General features: G+C 43.6%; 1 protein-coding gene across 2 annotated transcripts in view; it reads right to left on the bottom strand.

Moving 5' to 3' along the window:
• Nucleotides 1–12,817, bottom strand: part of Zdhhc2 (zDHHC palmitoyltransferase 2) — a 54,285-nt gene extending 41,468 nt beyond the window's left edge. Inside the window, exon 1 of one of the 2 annotated variants that reach the window (XM_034520256.3) lies at nucleotides 12,511–12,817. In XM_034520256.3, the coding sequence (XP_034376147.1) occupies nucleotides 12,511–12,637 (127 nt within the window). In that variant the 5' untranslated portion in view covers nucleotides 12,638–12,817. The remainder of the gene's footprint in view (nucleotides 1–12,510) is intronic. The other variant, XM_034520257.2, reaches the window with a different exon arrangement.
• Nucleotides 12,818–13,673: the final 856 nt, after the last annotated feature.

Raw genomic sequence — 13,673 nt, 5'->3', positions numbered from 1 at the left:
ACAGATGAAGGGCTGCAGTTAACACAGCAGAACAGAACAATATTATATAAAAGCACTAGGTTACGCACTGGATATATTCCTTTATATATGTCGGAAGTTATAAAATTGTTTTTAAGAGGGTGGAAATCAATATTTGAACTGAATTTCATCTTTGCTTAATTTATCCCCTGCTGGGATAGATCTTCACATTGGGTTTCTAAGATCTCCAGCCTGTAAGCACTATAGAAAGTTTGCTATTCATTGATTTATTCCTTTGTTCATTCATTCATTCACTCATTCATGAATTATGTACAGTCCTTGAGTTGTGGATCAAGATCTACAACCATAGTGTTCGTTAATTCACTATGTGCCCACGGTGTTAATTCAAGTGCACTGATTCCCACACTTTTCTCCACCAACTCTTGCTTACCCACTATCATGGCAAAGCAACAGCAATTATGTTTTCTGCCTCGAGGATGCCCAATGGCCAGCATTCTCGTGAGGGTACACAACCCAGTACCGAAGGCTTCCCTATTGTTGAGGTGGAACTATTCACAAGTCGCTGTTCAAGAGTATGCTGCTAAATCATGAAAGGGCAAGATAGTCCTGATACACTTCCTGGATATCCTTGGAGATGGTCACACTCGGACACCTATAAAGTAACAGAGAATGACTGCATCCTTTGTGAATTTCCTTCCTAGTTAGCCTTAAAGAATTTAAACCAAGGATACAAATAGGGGTTTGTACATACTGTTGATGTAGCTTTAGTCACAATAGCCAGAGTACAAGGTTAACTCAAATACCCACTGACAAACAGAAGGTGGTATAGGCATGCACATGGGTAATATGCCTGGCATGTTATCCAGTCTTTAAAAATAAAACTGAGCCGCATGCTACAATATGGATGAGTTTTGAAGGCATCACACCAATGAAGTAAACCAGTAACAGAAAGGTCAAATATCACATTTCCTCTCATTGGAGGTAGGTCCTTAGGATGGTCAGACTCCCAGTTAGAAAGTTGAATGGTGATTGCCAAGGGCGGGGCTATTATTATCTAATGGGTAAAGAAATTTAACTTGGGCATTTATCCTAGAGAGAGAGATTGGTTATTGGTGCAGTAATTCCAATGTACAGACTACCACTAAACTTTATGATTGAAATGGTGGGTTTTATGCTTGCCTTTACCACAGTCAAAACAAAACCCTCCTAGTCCAGAGTCTACTCAGAACCACAGAGAAGTCAATATTGAACTGTAGCTGAAGTGTGCTCTCTTACCCTGGGAAGTAATCCCGGAGGGATAAACAGAGAAAGACAGCCAGGCATCTCTGCTGGTGAAGTAGCCCATTCATGAGTTCTCGGTGCCTGGGAATCAAAGGAATGCCCAGGCAAAGCAGCAAACCCCACTCCCCTGTGACCTTTTCCAGTCAATACGAAATAAATTATGTTCAGCACATTCTTTAAAAGGTTGGAGAAAGGAAAGGAATGAATTGAAACATATTTTAGACAGTCATTTTCAAAACCTAAAGAGAATAACAATTGTAGTATTTTTGAAGGAAGATTTAGTTATCCAAGGACCACAAAAATAAGGGGTGGGTGTCTGGACAATGCTGACTCAGTCTGTGTGCTTCCTGCAAGTACGTCTTATTTTATAGATATATTGGTTCATGCATTTAGTCTGAAGAGTAATTATTATGCATACATTTTATTATTATACTGTACCATCCTATCAATGATCAAGTAACATCTACAGTTAATTCATCTAAACCCTTACTACACACATTCACACTCAAAGTCCAGATGAGAAAATTATTTATTTGCAACCCTAAAAATAAGTGCATTAAGTATGTGTAAATAAATTCTAACATAAGCCTGCTGATGAACGTGAATGGTCAAATAATAAAACGTAGATCTTTTCATGAAGGACTCCATATTCTCTGCTTTAAATGTCTACTGTTCCCACTGGGCTCAATGAAACAAACGCAGATGCTATTCCTCACATGTTCACTCATTCCTAAAAACCAATAGACTGTTTTTCTCGAAGGAAAGAGTAGCTCCACTATGCACACGCCAGCCACGGTCACTGCCATGAAGTTCTTTGGGATTTCCTTTCCAGATGCTAAGAGTTGAATGATCTTGCTTTAAAGCATTGAACAGATCTTTCCCTCTGCCTGACTTGCATCTCTTCTGGCTTTATCCCCTGCATGCCCTTCCATCTTATCTGAACTGGAGACTTTGTCCCGCATTTTCAACCTTCTTGGTTTGTTGTTGCTGTTCCTGTTCCTGTTGTTGTTGTTGTTGTTTAGGTATTTAGAGGTGGGGGTTGTTGCTGTTGTCTTGACACAGGGTCTTGCCAAGTTGCCTAGCCTGGCCTTGAATGTTCACGCTGCCTGTCTACAGTCTCAAGTGCTGGTACTATAGGCCAGTGTTATATACCCAGCACCCAATTCCTCTGGCCTTTTTAACTCTTTGTCATGACACTATGACTCTCTAACAGATTACATAATCATTTACTTGTCATCTCTCCCCCAACTCCAGTGTGAGCTCCAAAACTGTACCTTTTGGCTTTTGTCAATTTAACACGAGCCTAGACACAATCTGGGAAGAGGGATCTTAGTTGAGAATATGCCTTCATTAGAATGGCCTAAATACAAGTCTGTGGGGTACAGTCTTGATCAATGTCTGTGGGGTACAGTCTTGATCAATGTCTGTAGGGTACAGTCTTGATCAATGTCTGTGGGGTACAGTCTTGATCAATGTCTGTGGGGTACAGTCTGGATTAATGATTGATTAGCGATGGCCCAGGTAGATGTGGGTGGTCCCATCCCTCCATAGGTGGGCCTGGGTTGTGTAAGAAAGCAGGCTGAGAAAGCCATGAGGAGCAAGCCAGTAGGCAGCACCACTCCTTGGCCTCTTCTTCACTTCCTGCCTCTAGCTTCCTCCCTTCACTCCCCTTAGTGATAGACTGTTATCTGGAAGTGTAAACTGTAATAAACCTCCTCTCCTCCTCTCCTCTCCTCTCCTCTCCTCTCCTCTCCTCTCCTCTCCTCTCCTCTCCTCTCCTCTCCTCTCCTCTCCTCTCCTCTCCTCCCCTCCCCTCCCCTCTCCTCCCCTCCTCTTTCCCCTCCCCCCTCCCTACCTCCCTCTTTCTTTCTTTCTTAGTTGATAATGTTTTGCTATGATTTAGAACTTTTTTTCCTCAAAGAACAAAATTATTTGCATAAAAATTTAGGTATCTGAAAGACTCAAAAGGCTCCATTTTACTTTGTTCAAGTTCTGTTTCCAGGCATTAAGAGCATCATACAGTTGTTGCCACTGCTAAACTAAGACAAAGACCAATCAATAGATGTTTGTGAATGAATAAATTCAAACTGTTCAAAATTTATGGATGCTTAAGACGCAGTAGATCCTTGGATTTTGAACGTATTACAGGGTAAGTGTGTGAGGATACGTAGTGAATCAATGCTATCTCCTCTGCTCTGGCTAACACATAGTTCTCAGTCTTGTACATCTTAGTTTTTGAAATGTACCTATTTCTGAAACTAACTATATTTCATGAAAAATGTGTTATAATGAAAGCCTTGATTAAGACAAACTGGTCTCTGCCCTTCCTCTCCACCTGTTCCTTGGCCTCCCTGGAGAAGCCCTGGATAATCAGTAGTCAGGGTTAAGTACATAAATCCCTGACAGCCTTTTTTCCTAATGCATGTCACATGGGGTTGCCACTTAGTGATAAACTGGATCACAGGTTAGTCCTGCAATTCAGAGCAGCCTTCTGACTATCACTTGGAGACTCATAACTGAAATCGTTTTTTCTTTTTTCTTTTTTCTTTTTTTTTTTTTTTTTGCCTCCTCTATAACTGATGGATATCAAGCATTTCTTACTACAGTTCAGCCAACAGTTTTCCAGCAGGCTGCCTCTCCCACTCAAGTACCGTTGATGTGAATTACATGTACTTTACAGACGGAATTTGAATCATCCCGTCTCTATAAACCCAGTGACATAATCCAGGGGGTCATGGACATAATCCAGTCTGAATTTTTTCATTTGTTTTAGTGTTGGGGAAAACCGAAGATCTCAGACATGCTAAGTACATGTTGTACCACAAAGTCCCTAGTCTGGGCTTAAAGTCACTTCACCCCCCAAACACACTTCGAGTGCAGTGAGAATGTATTGTTTTCCTTTATATACAATATGCACAAGAATTTAAGGCGATATAAGGTTCTTACATTTTCTATCTATTATAAGATGATCCTGGAGACTTGAAACTGATTCAAAGCCATTTTATGCTTTCCAGATAGCATACGTTTTGTTTTAAAAAGGCATATAACAGGTTTTTGCCCGTTGGTTAGGGTTATTTGATTGACAAACTCCCTGAGGGCATCTTGTTTTAGGTTGCAACAGTAGTGACGAAAGTCAAAGGGGCCATTAACAAGTAATTAATTGTACAGTCCACATGGAAAAGAAATCTTGGGACACCAGGGAGAAGCATTAGCAAAGAATTTAGCCCAAAGGTGTATGCAGACACCTCATTTACATTCTTAAATGTGGTCAACAGTGTCTCAGAAATGAACAGAAGTGTTTAGAGAAATGAAAAGATGACACACACAGCCATCATCGATTCTGGCTCAAGAGTGTCTCTCAGACAAAAATGGATGTTGGAGGCCGGGATGCTGGGAAGGGAAATGTGCTGAGGAGATTCCCGAGTGAGGGTTGAAGTGGGAGATGGGGGTGGCGGTGTATAGGATCAAGATATATTGCGTGTGTGTATGAGACATTCAAGTAATAAATTAAAATTAAATATGAATTTTGTAGCACTTCCAAGTACTGGTATTATAAATTCAATTTAAAAGCCCTAGTCAGATGAAAAGTAAGAAAAGGCCATGTAGCCGTGGCAAAAATGTAGTTATAATTTTGAAAGGGGAATTGTTAAGAATCATTGCCAGTTTACTGCTCTCATATGGTTCTCAAGAAATGAAAGCAGTGGTGTCTGATAGCATACACTTTTAATCCTATGATTTGGGAGGCTGAGGAAGGAGCAAAGGACTTTAGGCCAGGCTCACTTACATAGCAAAGTCTATTTCAAAGGGAAGGGAGAGAGGGGGGGGAGGGAGGAAGGGAGGGAGCACAGAACAATCCAGGCAACTACCTACTTTACAATAACCCCTACCCTACTGCCTGCCCTGATAACTTGCACCTTTCCATTGTTAGTATCTGACTGTAAAATCAAAATATATGAAGTCCTCTTAAAGAAATCAGAAGCACATTTTCCAATAGGTTTTCAAATGAAGTATCAAGAACCCCAGTCAATGACATTATGCTTTTTGTGACAAACTCTTGTTAATATTTCTAAATAGCAATAATGAAACTCCACACATGAAAAGTGTCTTTCTAACCACCTTTGGAATACTGCTTCAACTGGCAGACAGCATGAGGTATCTCTGTCACACTCTAATTTGTCATTTTCAAGCTAGAGAAGACAGTTATTTCGACAATCATTATAGACGGGGTGCTGCAAGCTCAGGAGAGCCCTGGTCTCACCACTTTCTAAGGAGAGGAAGGCTAGGGAAATGATCCAACTGTCAAAACACATGGAATCCACAGGATACATTATACAATGTAGTTCTCCATGTGTGTCTCTGTGTCTGTCTCTCTCTTTCTCCGTGTGTTCTCTTTATGTGTGAGACTCTCTGCCTCCTTATCTCTACGCATCTTTTCACCCTCTTCATTGATTATCCGCTCATGCAGCTCCAGTGATCAATTTACGACTTCCTGGCAGGTCCACAGTCCATCTCTGTCATCCTAACACCTGTCAGTGAAGCCAAGAAGAAAACGGCAGCACCTTTTCCTCGAACCCAAGCTGAAGGAGGCTGGTCTGGGTGTCCTGGCCCACAGTGTTTTTTGGCCTTTATGAAGTTCACTAATAATCTCTGCAGAAGAAAATACCCCCCCCACACACACATACACACACGCACACACACATATACACACATACACACACACACACATACACACACATATACACACACACATATACATACACACATACACACACACATACACACACATATACACACACATACATACACACATACACATACGCACACATACATACACACATACACATACGCACACATACACACACATACACATACACACACACACACACACACATATATACACACATACACACACATACACACACACATATACACACACATACACATACACACACATACACACACATATATACACACATACACACACACATACACACACACATATACACACACATACATACACACACACACACACACACACACCCCTCCCCCAGAGAAGATTACCTTGATTTGGAGAACTTGTCTTTCAGTTTCCGGTAATGGGAAATACTTAGGGAAATGTTATGATGTGGGTGACAATCCCAGGAAGAGTCTAGAAGCAAACTTCTCTATGACTTAATTAAAACTGAATTCTGATGGATAGCTATTCTAGTCAGGTTTATTTGTGTTTTTGGTTGGATGTCCTCATATCAAGAAATTGAAGGTCAATTAAAAATCACAGATAAATTAGTTCATTTTACACTTAGCAATCATCTCCACATGTTAAGAATGCCAATTGTCTTACTTGTGGTATTTCCAGTTTAAAAAAAAAAAAAAAAAAACCAACCACACTATCCTGCAAACCAAAAAAACAAAGAGTGCGCTGACACATCAATAGAACCAAGAACCGAGCAAGCAGGTTTTCTTTCTCCTTCTTCCTTTGCCTTGAACCATTATATCAAAGTTAGATGGTAGCACGAATCCAGAATTTGAAACATACTTTAAACTTTTGGATTTTGGATTCAGACTTGTTAAGGTTTTAATTTTAAAAATATTTAACAACAACAATAACAAAAACCTCACAGAGTATATTTGTATTATTTCAAAGTACAGTGGCATCGAATGCTCTGAATGTCTCAATTTTTTACAGATGTGTCTTCTGTTTCATTTCAAATTGTCCTGCTAATTACAGATAGTAACATCTGTGTCCTTAAATTGTCTTTCTGATCTTAAGAGACAGACAACATTAATGTCCTAAATGGTTAAATGGTTTATAAAATGAAAGTTTACCAACAACAAGAATAATTTGTTTTTTGCATGGCTTAAATTATTTTCACTTTTGAAGACACTTTAGGGTCCTCCAGTCTCTGTCCTTGAGATTGTGGTGGTCCCACCTCATGGAAGAACAGAGCTTAACAGAATCTAAAATGACAGTTGATATATTTTATCCTTGGGGATATTTGTTTGTTTTTAAGAATCAGAAAGTGACTCAGCATACCCTTATATGGATCCCTAAATATATGGATTAATTCTGTTTTTTTTAATTGTCTTATTTATATACTCATCTATTTAAAGAGTGAAGTGGGTAGCCCAGACTGGCCTGGAATCCACAGTTCTTTTTCCTCTGTGTCTCCAGTGCTGGCTTACGGGCATGCATTACCATACTTGCCTTCTTCAAATTCTTAAACATCTTCATTACATAGAATGAAATATAATAGGTTACAATCACTGCTGAGGTGTATGTGTGTACGTACATGTGTATTAACTAGTGTATAGCGATCCCAGAGAGAATATTCAGAAGTTTTTCACTAGCTCTTTATTTTGGTTTGAAGGCTGGGTCTCTCTCATAGACGTAGAGTTCACCAATTAGGCTAGGTATACTGGCCAGTGACCTCCTGGAAGCCACCTGCCTTCATTTTCCCAGCCCTGGGATTAGCAGTGTGCTACCATGTCCAGCTAACTGAGCTACTCCCTCAGCCCCAGAACACCTTGCCACATTGGTGAAATCCACAGGTGACACCTGTGGAAGCTCAGAACTGTGAGTGGGTAATTAGTACTAATCGTCGGGTAGACAGCCAGGAAAGCACAGGAGATAGTTGAGAAACCTTGGGACCCCGCTTGTGTTGGACCACATGAACATATCTCTTGCCAGTGTGAGACTCTCAAGCTGTGCACGAACACCCCTGTCTGAACGATGCACTTAGCATCCTGCTAGCAACAGCAAGCTGCATGAGCACCACACCCCCGCAATGGAATAAAGTTTTGCTTCCTCTTAAGAATTATCCAACTTAGATTCTATTCAATCACACTCTCCTTATGCCCCAGTAGAAGACTGGAAAGTCTAACTTGGCCTGAGCTGGCTTTGGGTACATAAACAATAAAGCTTTCTAAGTTCTCTTAGAGAATATCTCCTGTTTACCATGTTTTGCCTGTGCATGAAAGGACAAACATACAACTTAAATCAGATGCATGGTGGGATGGGACAAGTGCAATAGAACAAATGAATATTTAACTTCGTCAACCAATCAAAATAGAGAACCATGCAAACCGCACCCCTTCTTAACCAGATCCTCCTTCTTTTATGCTTCATAAAAGAGCCCAGGGAGCAACCATGACCCGTGAGCATCTCAGTCATGCTGCCTGCTTGCTCTCCTGTGGACTATTCTTCCTTGTTCCAGCACTCTGCTCTGAATATTGTTTCCTGGCTCCTTCACACTCTCTGTGGGCTTTCATTTCATTTCATTTCATTTCAAAAAAAAAAAAAAAAAAAAAAAAAAAAAAGCCTCAAACCCAAGAAAGTCCTGGCTGAGATCCCGACCATTAGGAACGACAACACACGCTCAAGGTGAAATCATGTCAGTAACAGACACATTTTAGGCAAACAAGACACCAAAATGGTTTAACAAACGAATGTGTTCATCTCGTATAATAATCTTAGGAGCTTTTAGTAAATTTGGACTTATAACAAGACAAGGGATACATAAAAACAATGTAAATCCATTTTAAACGTTAACACCTAAGAGGAACCAGTTTAATTGCTTTCTTCAACAAGCAATGTTTTCTATACTAATTATCACGGTGGCTCTGGGAAACACACACATCAGGTCCAGCATATCCCCTGAACCACACCCAAGGCTGCAGGCACTCTCACACCTCTTGTAATTTTGCATCCTAAGTACACACCTTTATGCTTTTTTAACGCTTGGAATGTATATGACCATATAGAAAATGCTATCGCTAATATTTGAATAGACTAAAGATGGCTATTACAAATAAGAAGTCAGGATGGGGATAAGGGCAGGAGGAAGAGAGACATCGGTTGATGAGAGGAATGGATCGAGGGGATATGACAAAAGAATTTTATTAAGTAGCAAACCATATAAACACATTCTACACAATTACCCCCATAATAGCCTTATTTAGTCTTCTGTTGTCAGAATTGGATGAAATTTTATCTGAAGTACTTGACTCATCCACTACCTCTACATCCCATATATTTCAGATATACACACATTCCCAAAGAGATGAGTTATTTTTGTAAAATACAAACACCAAGCAAAAATTGTGCTCACTGAGAACGTGCCTGGAGAGCCACATACATGCACATCGTTAAATATAGAAACTTACTGTAATGAGCATCATTATCTCCGGTTTCCAAGGAAACCAGGGTAAGCACTACTCCTAAATTGCAGTTCATTCAGCAAAGGGCATAGAGTAATTTATATTCAGGGTCATCACTGGCTGACAGCAGATGTGGAAGGAAGGGCAGGGGAAATCACCCTGCCTGCTGAATCCTGTGTGGTACCTACTTCACTTTTCAGTCCTTGACCCCCTGGTCAATATCTCACAGGAGAAAGTTGAAGAATATGATTGCAAATATGTCTTCCAAGAGGACAGAAAATTCCCCAAAGGGCAGGGCAGAAAGAGATGGATTCATGTGAGGGCGGGGGTGGGGGCTGGCACTCTCATTTTCTTTGTTTGTGAGAAGCAGCAAAGGCTAGCTATGTGCATTAGTCACATTGGTCGCCATCTTTCCCTGTGCCTGGATAACAACTGTACCCTTAACCTCAACTTCTCAGCCAACCAAGTTTTTGGAGAACACCACTGAGCAACTACCATAGTTTACAAAACTCACCTTCTTGAATTTTGCCTTCTTGCCTTTAAGGATCTAGATGTTTTATAAAACCCATGGCCTTTGTTTCTGCAACGATGAAAATATTTAAAACTACTTTCTAACAGCTTGGTGTGGGTATAGCTCTACATCCATTTATTTGTTTGTGATGGTCTGTTTTCTGATTGTTTTTACTGGGGCACTTTTGGTCACCATAGGTGGGTAGTGATAAGGACTGGCAGGATGCTTGATCAGGTAAATATCAGTAAGAGGCCATGGTCCCTAGGAACTTGTCCTCCTAAGTCCAATGGTCACTTATGAAAAGGGTGACTGGGACCACACAGATACCTTATTTTAAAATTATAAAAATATACATAAAGTATGGCTCAGGAGTTGGGGAGATGGCTCACTGGGTTAAGCGCTTGCTGTACAAGCATGAGCTCCTGAGTTTAGACTCTCTCAGACCCACCTAGAAGCTGGATGAGTACAGGCCTGTGATCCCAGCTCCAGTAAGTGGAGACAGGGCCACCCTGGGGGCTTGCTGGCCTGCTAGGCTAGTGGAAAAAGGCAAGCTCCGGTTTCAGTGAAAGAATGTGTCTCAAAAGGGAAATTGGAGAATTGTTGAGGAAGATATCCAACCCTGACTTCCGGCCTCTACATTCACCAGCACGAGATAGTGAATCTGCACACACATGCACATAAGCAAAGACCACACACACACACACACACACACACACACACACACACACACATATTGGTCCAAGCCCAATATGGTTCAGACATAATAGTTCTACATAGCAATGTTCTACGTAGTTCTTTGACCATCATCTACTTAGGAAAATAAAGCCTCCTATGGAGCATCTGCCACCTGTGATGGAGGAAACCTGTATCTTCAAATGCTTCCTCTTGACGGGCATGAGCTATTATGCCAGGCTAAGCTTCTTAGCTTAATGTGATAATAAAGAACAAGCCGGCTACTTAGATAGTGAAGGCCTTCTAGGGCATTCCTTTTTTGCAACAAAGGATACTGTTCATTATTTCTCAGAGGTGAAGGAATAAAACCTTACCAAGTTTCCCAATAGTTACATAACATATTATACACTGTTATGTTTACAGATTAACTGTTCATTTACAACCTATTTACAGATTTACTGTTAATACAGAAACTTTAATTTCTCTCTTTAACGTTCTTCCTATATATTATACATGATTAACTATTACATATTTATATGCATTGTCAGGAAGATGTCAGTTTAGACCACTTTGCAAAATTTTGAAGTCAAAACAAATTCGCTTAATTTGAGGTTAAAAGGTTGCTTCTGAATCTAGGCGACAAAGTAATAGTAGCAAATTTTAAAACTATATGAAATGAGTAGATGGGCTCAATTATCTTGAAAATTATGTCAAAATTATTTTGGTGTTATCATTTTGACACCATTTCTCACAGGAGCAACGTTTGGAGATACGATGGCTTCAGACAAGGTTTTGCACTTCGTGCACGAAGCTTTGAAACTGTTCAGGTTGCAAAGCTTTAAGGAAATGCACCCTATTGACTCCTTGTCCCACCCAAGGCTAGTACTTGGTTAGGGCAAAGGGTAGTAAGTACAGTGGGTAAACATCAGACAAAATATTCACAAGTCATTGGCCGGAAGAGTCATCCCCTGTGTGAACATTTCTTCCTGATAACACGCATCAGCTTTCACAAAATCCCCTAAGGCAGAAAGTTTACATTAAGCGTCATAACTGTATTCCCTGCTTATGAATAATCAATCTCAAAAAAAAAAATCTTCAGTGCTAAAAGTGCCCCACCCACCAATTCAGAAGCTTTATCTTGGACTGGGGCCACTTGGCTCTCTGGATGTAAGAACCTCGAATGATGGGGTTTCCCCGCCCCACTTTCTATTATCCCCCGCATCTAAACTACAGTCCTGTATTTCTCACAGGTCTTCGAAAAATACTTTCTAGTGGCTCGCCCTTTCTGCCTCTTTTTGAATTAGAAAGTGGCTAATTATCAACCCTCAAACCATACTGGCTATTACAACGGTAGTGAGCACTGTCACTTTTTTTTTTTTTTTTTTTTAAAGTGGGTTTATGTCTATCAGAAAAGAAACTGGCTCTGCCACCCGAGGTTAAGGCCAGCATTTCCCCTCGCGGGTGTGGCGCAGCTTTGATTCTTGGCCCAGCTTCCAACCCTCTGGCCTCCAGCTCCCCACTGAGGCAACAGACAGTGGAGACCCCTGTGGTCCCCTGTTCTGTCCTGCCCAGCTAGGGGGTGTGGCTGGGGTGGCAGTGGTGAGTGAAAGGCAGGGGTGGGGGTACTCCGGGCAGTGCGTCCTGGGGTGGAGGTGACCCAGTAACCCGAAAGCTGCCAGGGGAAGCCAAGAGGGCAACGAGGTTTCGAGGAGACTTCCTGACCTCCCTTGGGGTGAGGGGACAGAGGTGTGGGGTGGCAGACAAGCAGGTACTGGGAAGCGCCCAGGGCGCACAGCGGGGTGGGGAGAGCCCAGCGATTGCTCGGAGTGGAGGCAATCGCGGAGCGGGGCAGTAGTTCCGGGACGGCGAGGGGACCGCGTGTGGGGTGCGGGACACGGGCACCCACTCACCTATGCACAGCTGGATCGCGTAGGCGTAGTAGGACCAGCCCAGCAGCAAGCTGATGAACACCACCGGGATCCAGTAGAGCACCCGCCGGCACCGCCGCCTCACGCCGCCCGGGCCCGAGGGCGCCATCTTCCAGCCGCATACACCTGCCCAGCTCTGTCGCCGCCGCCGCCCGCGGGCCTGGCTCGGGGCCGGGCTCGGGGCTCCCGGAGCCCCCGGCGGGACAGGCCCGGGGGCGGCGGCTGGCTGTGCTGCGGCCACCGCGGCCGCCGTGGCGCTAGCTCCCCATCCCGCGGCGGCGAGCGGACGCCGCGGACTCCCGCTGCACAGCCGGGCTGAGGCGGCGGCTCAGAGGGGGAAGGACGAAGGCGACGAGGCGGCGGGAAGCTCCGCTCCGCCCCCGCCTGGTCCCCGCCCGGTCCCCTCCTCGCCGCCTCCCACTGCGCGGCGGGCTGCCCGCCCTCGGGCGGGTGCTAGGATCCGGGGCTCAGACTCCCACTGCGTCCCCAGGACTCCCGGCCACCCGTGCGCCCTTGCCGCGGGCCACCGCGGGGGCGCTCGAGGTGGCGACCCTGTGCCCACCTTGGCCCTCCCGCCTCTGCACTTGGCCCTGGGATCGCCGGACTGTAATGAGAATTGACACTCGCTCTGGGTCACCCTCCCCAGCCGCAAGCCACTCCCAGGGCGCGCACCGGGACCGGAGGGGACAGGCTGTTCAGAGTCGCGCGTGGGAGGGACGAGCGGCTCCCCGGGACTCCAGCCAGCTGCTATCCCTCTCCTCACCTGCCAGGCCCAGGGAGGACTGCGCCACCAAGTCCTTAGGCGTCCAGGCCCGCACCCCGGCATCCTGCCTGGAAAATTTTCGCTTTAACTTGTGGGTGCCAGTAAACTGGCTGATAGTAGACAAAGTTCGGTCCGTGTCCAGAACAGACCGGCGTTGTTTGGGGATGAGGACGCCTACCTACATGCCCAGATCGCCACCAAAGAGGGCCAGAGGCCTTAGTCAGAGGGAGCAAGTTGCATTTTATGTTGTGAATCCATTGACACTAATTAGAGTTAGGCATGGCAGATCTTTGCTGAGAAGACTCTCTTTTGTGTGTGTGTTAAATTGTCTAGTGATTCTAAGAGTAAAGTTCACCACCCCCTCCTCCCAAGAGTGGAGCGA

The sequence above is a fragment of the Arvicanthis niloticus genome, chromosome 16 (assembly GCF_011762505.2).
Source record: "Arvicanthis niloticus isolate mArvNil1 chromosome 16, mArvNil1.pat.X, whole genome shotgun sequence".
NCBI lineage: Eukaryota > Metazoa > Chordata > Mammalia > Rodentia > Muridae > Arvicanthis > Arvicanthis niloticus.
Note: the sequence above shows the minus strand (reverse complement) of the source record. Positions and strands in the feature narration are given on the sequence as shown.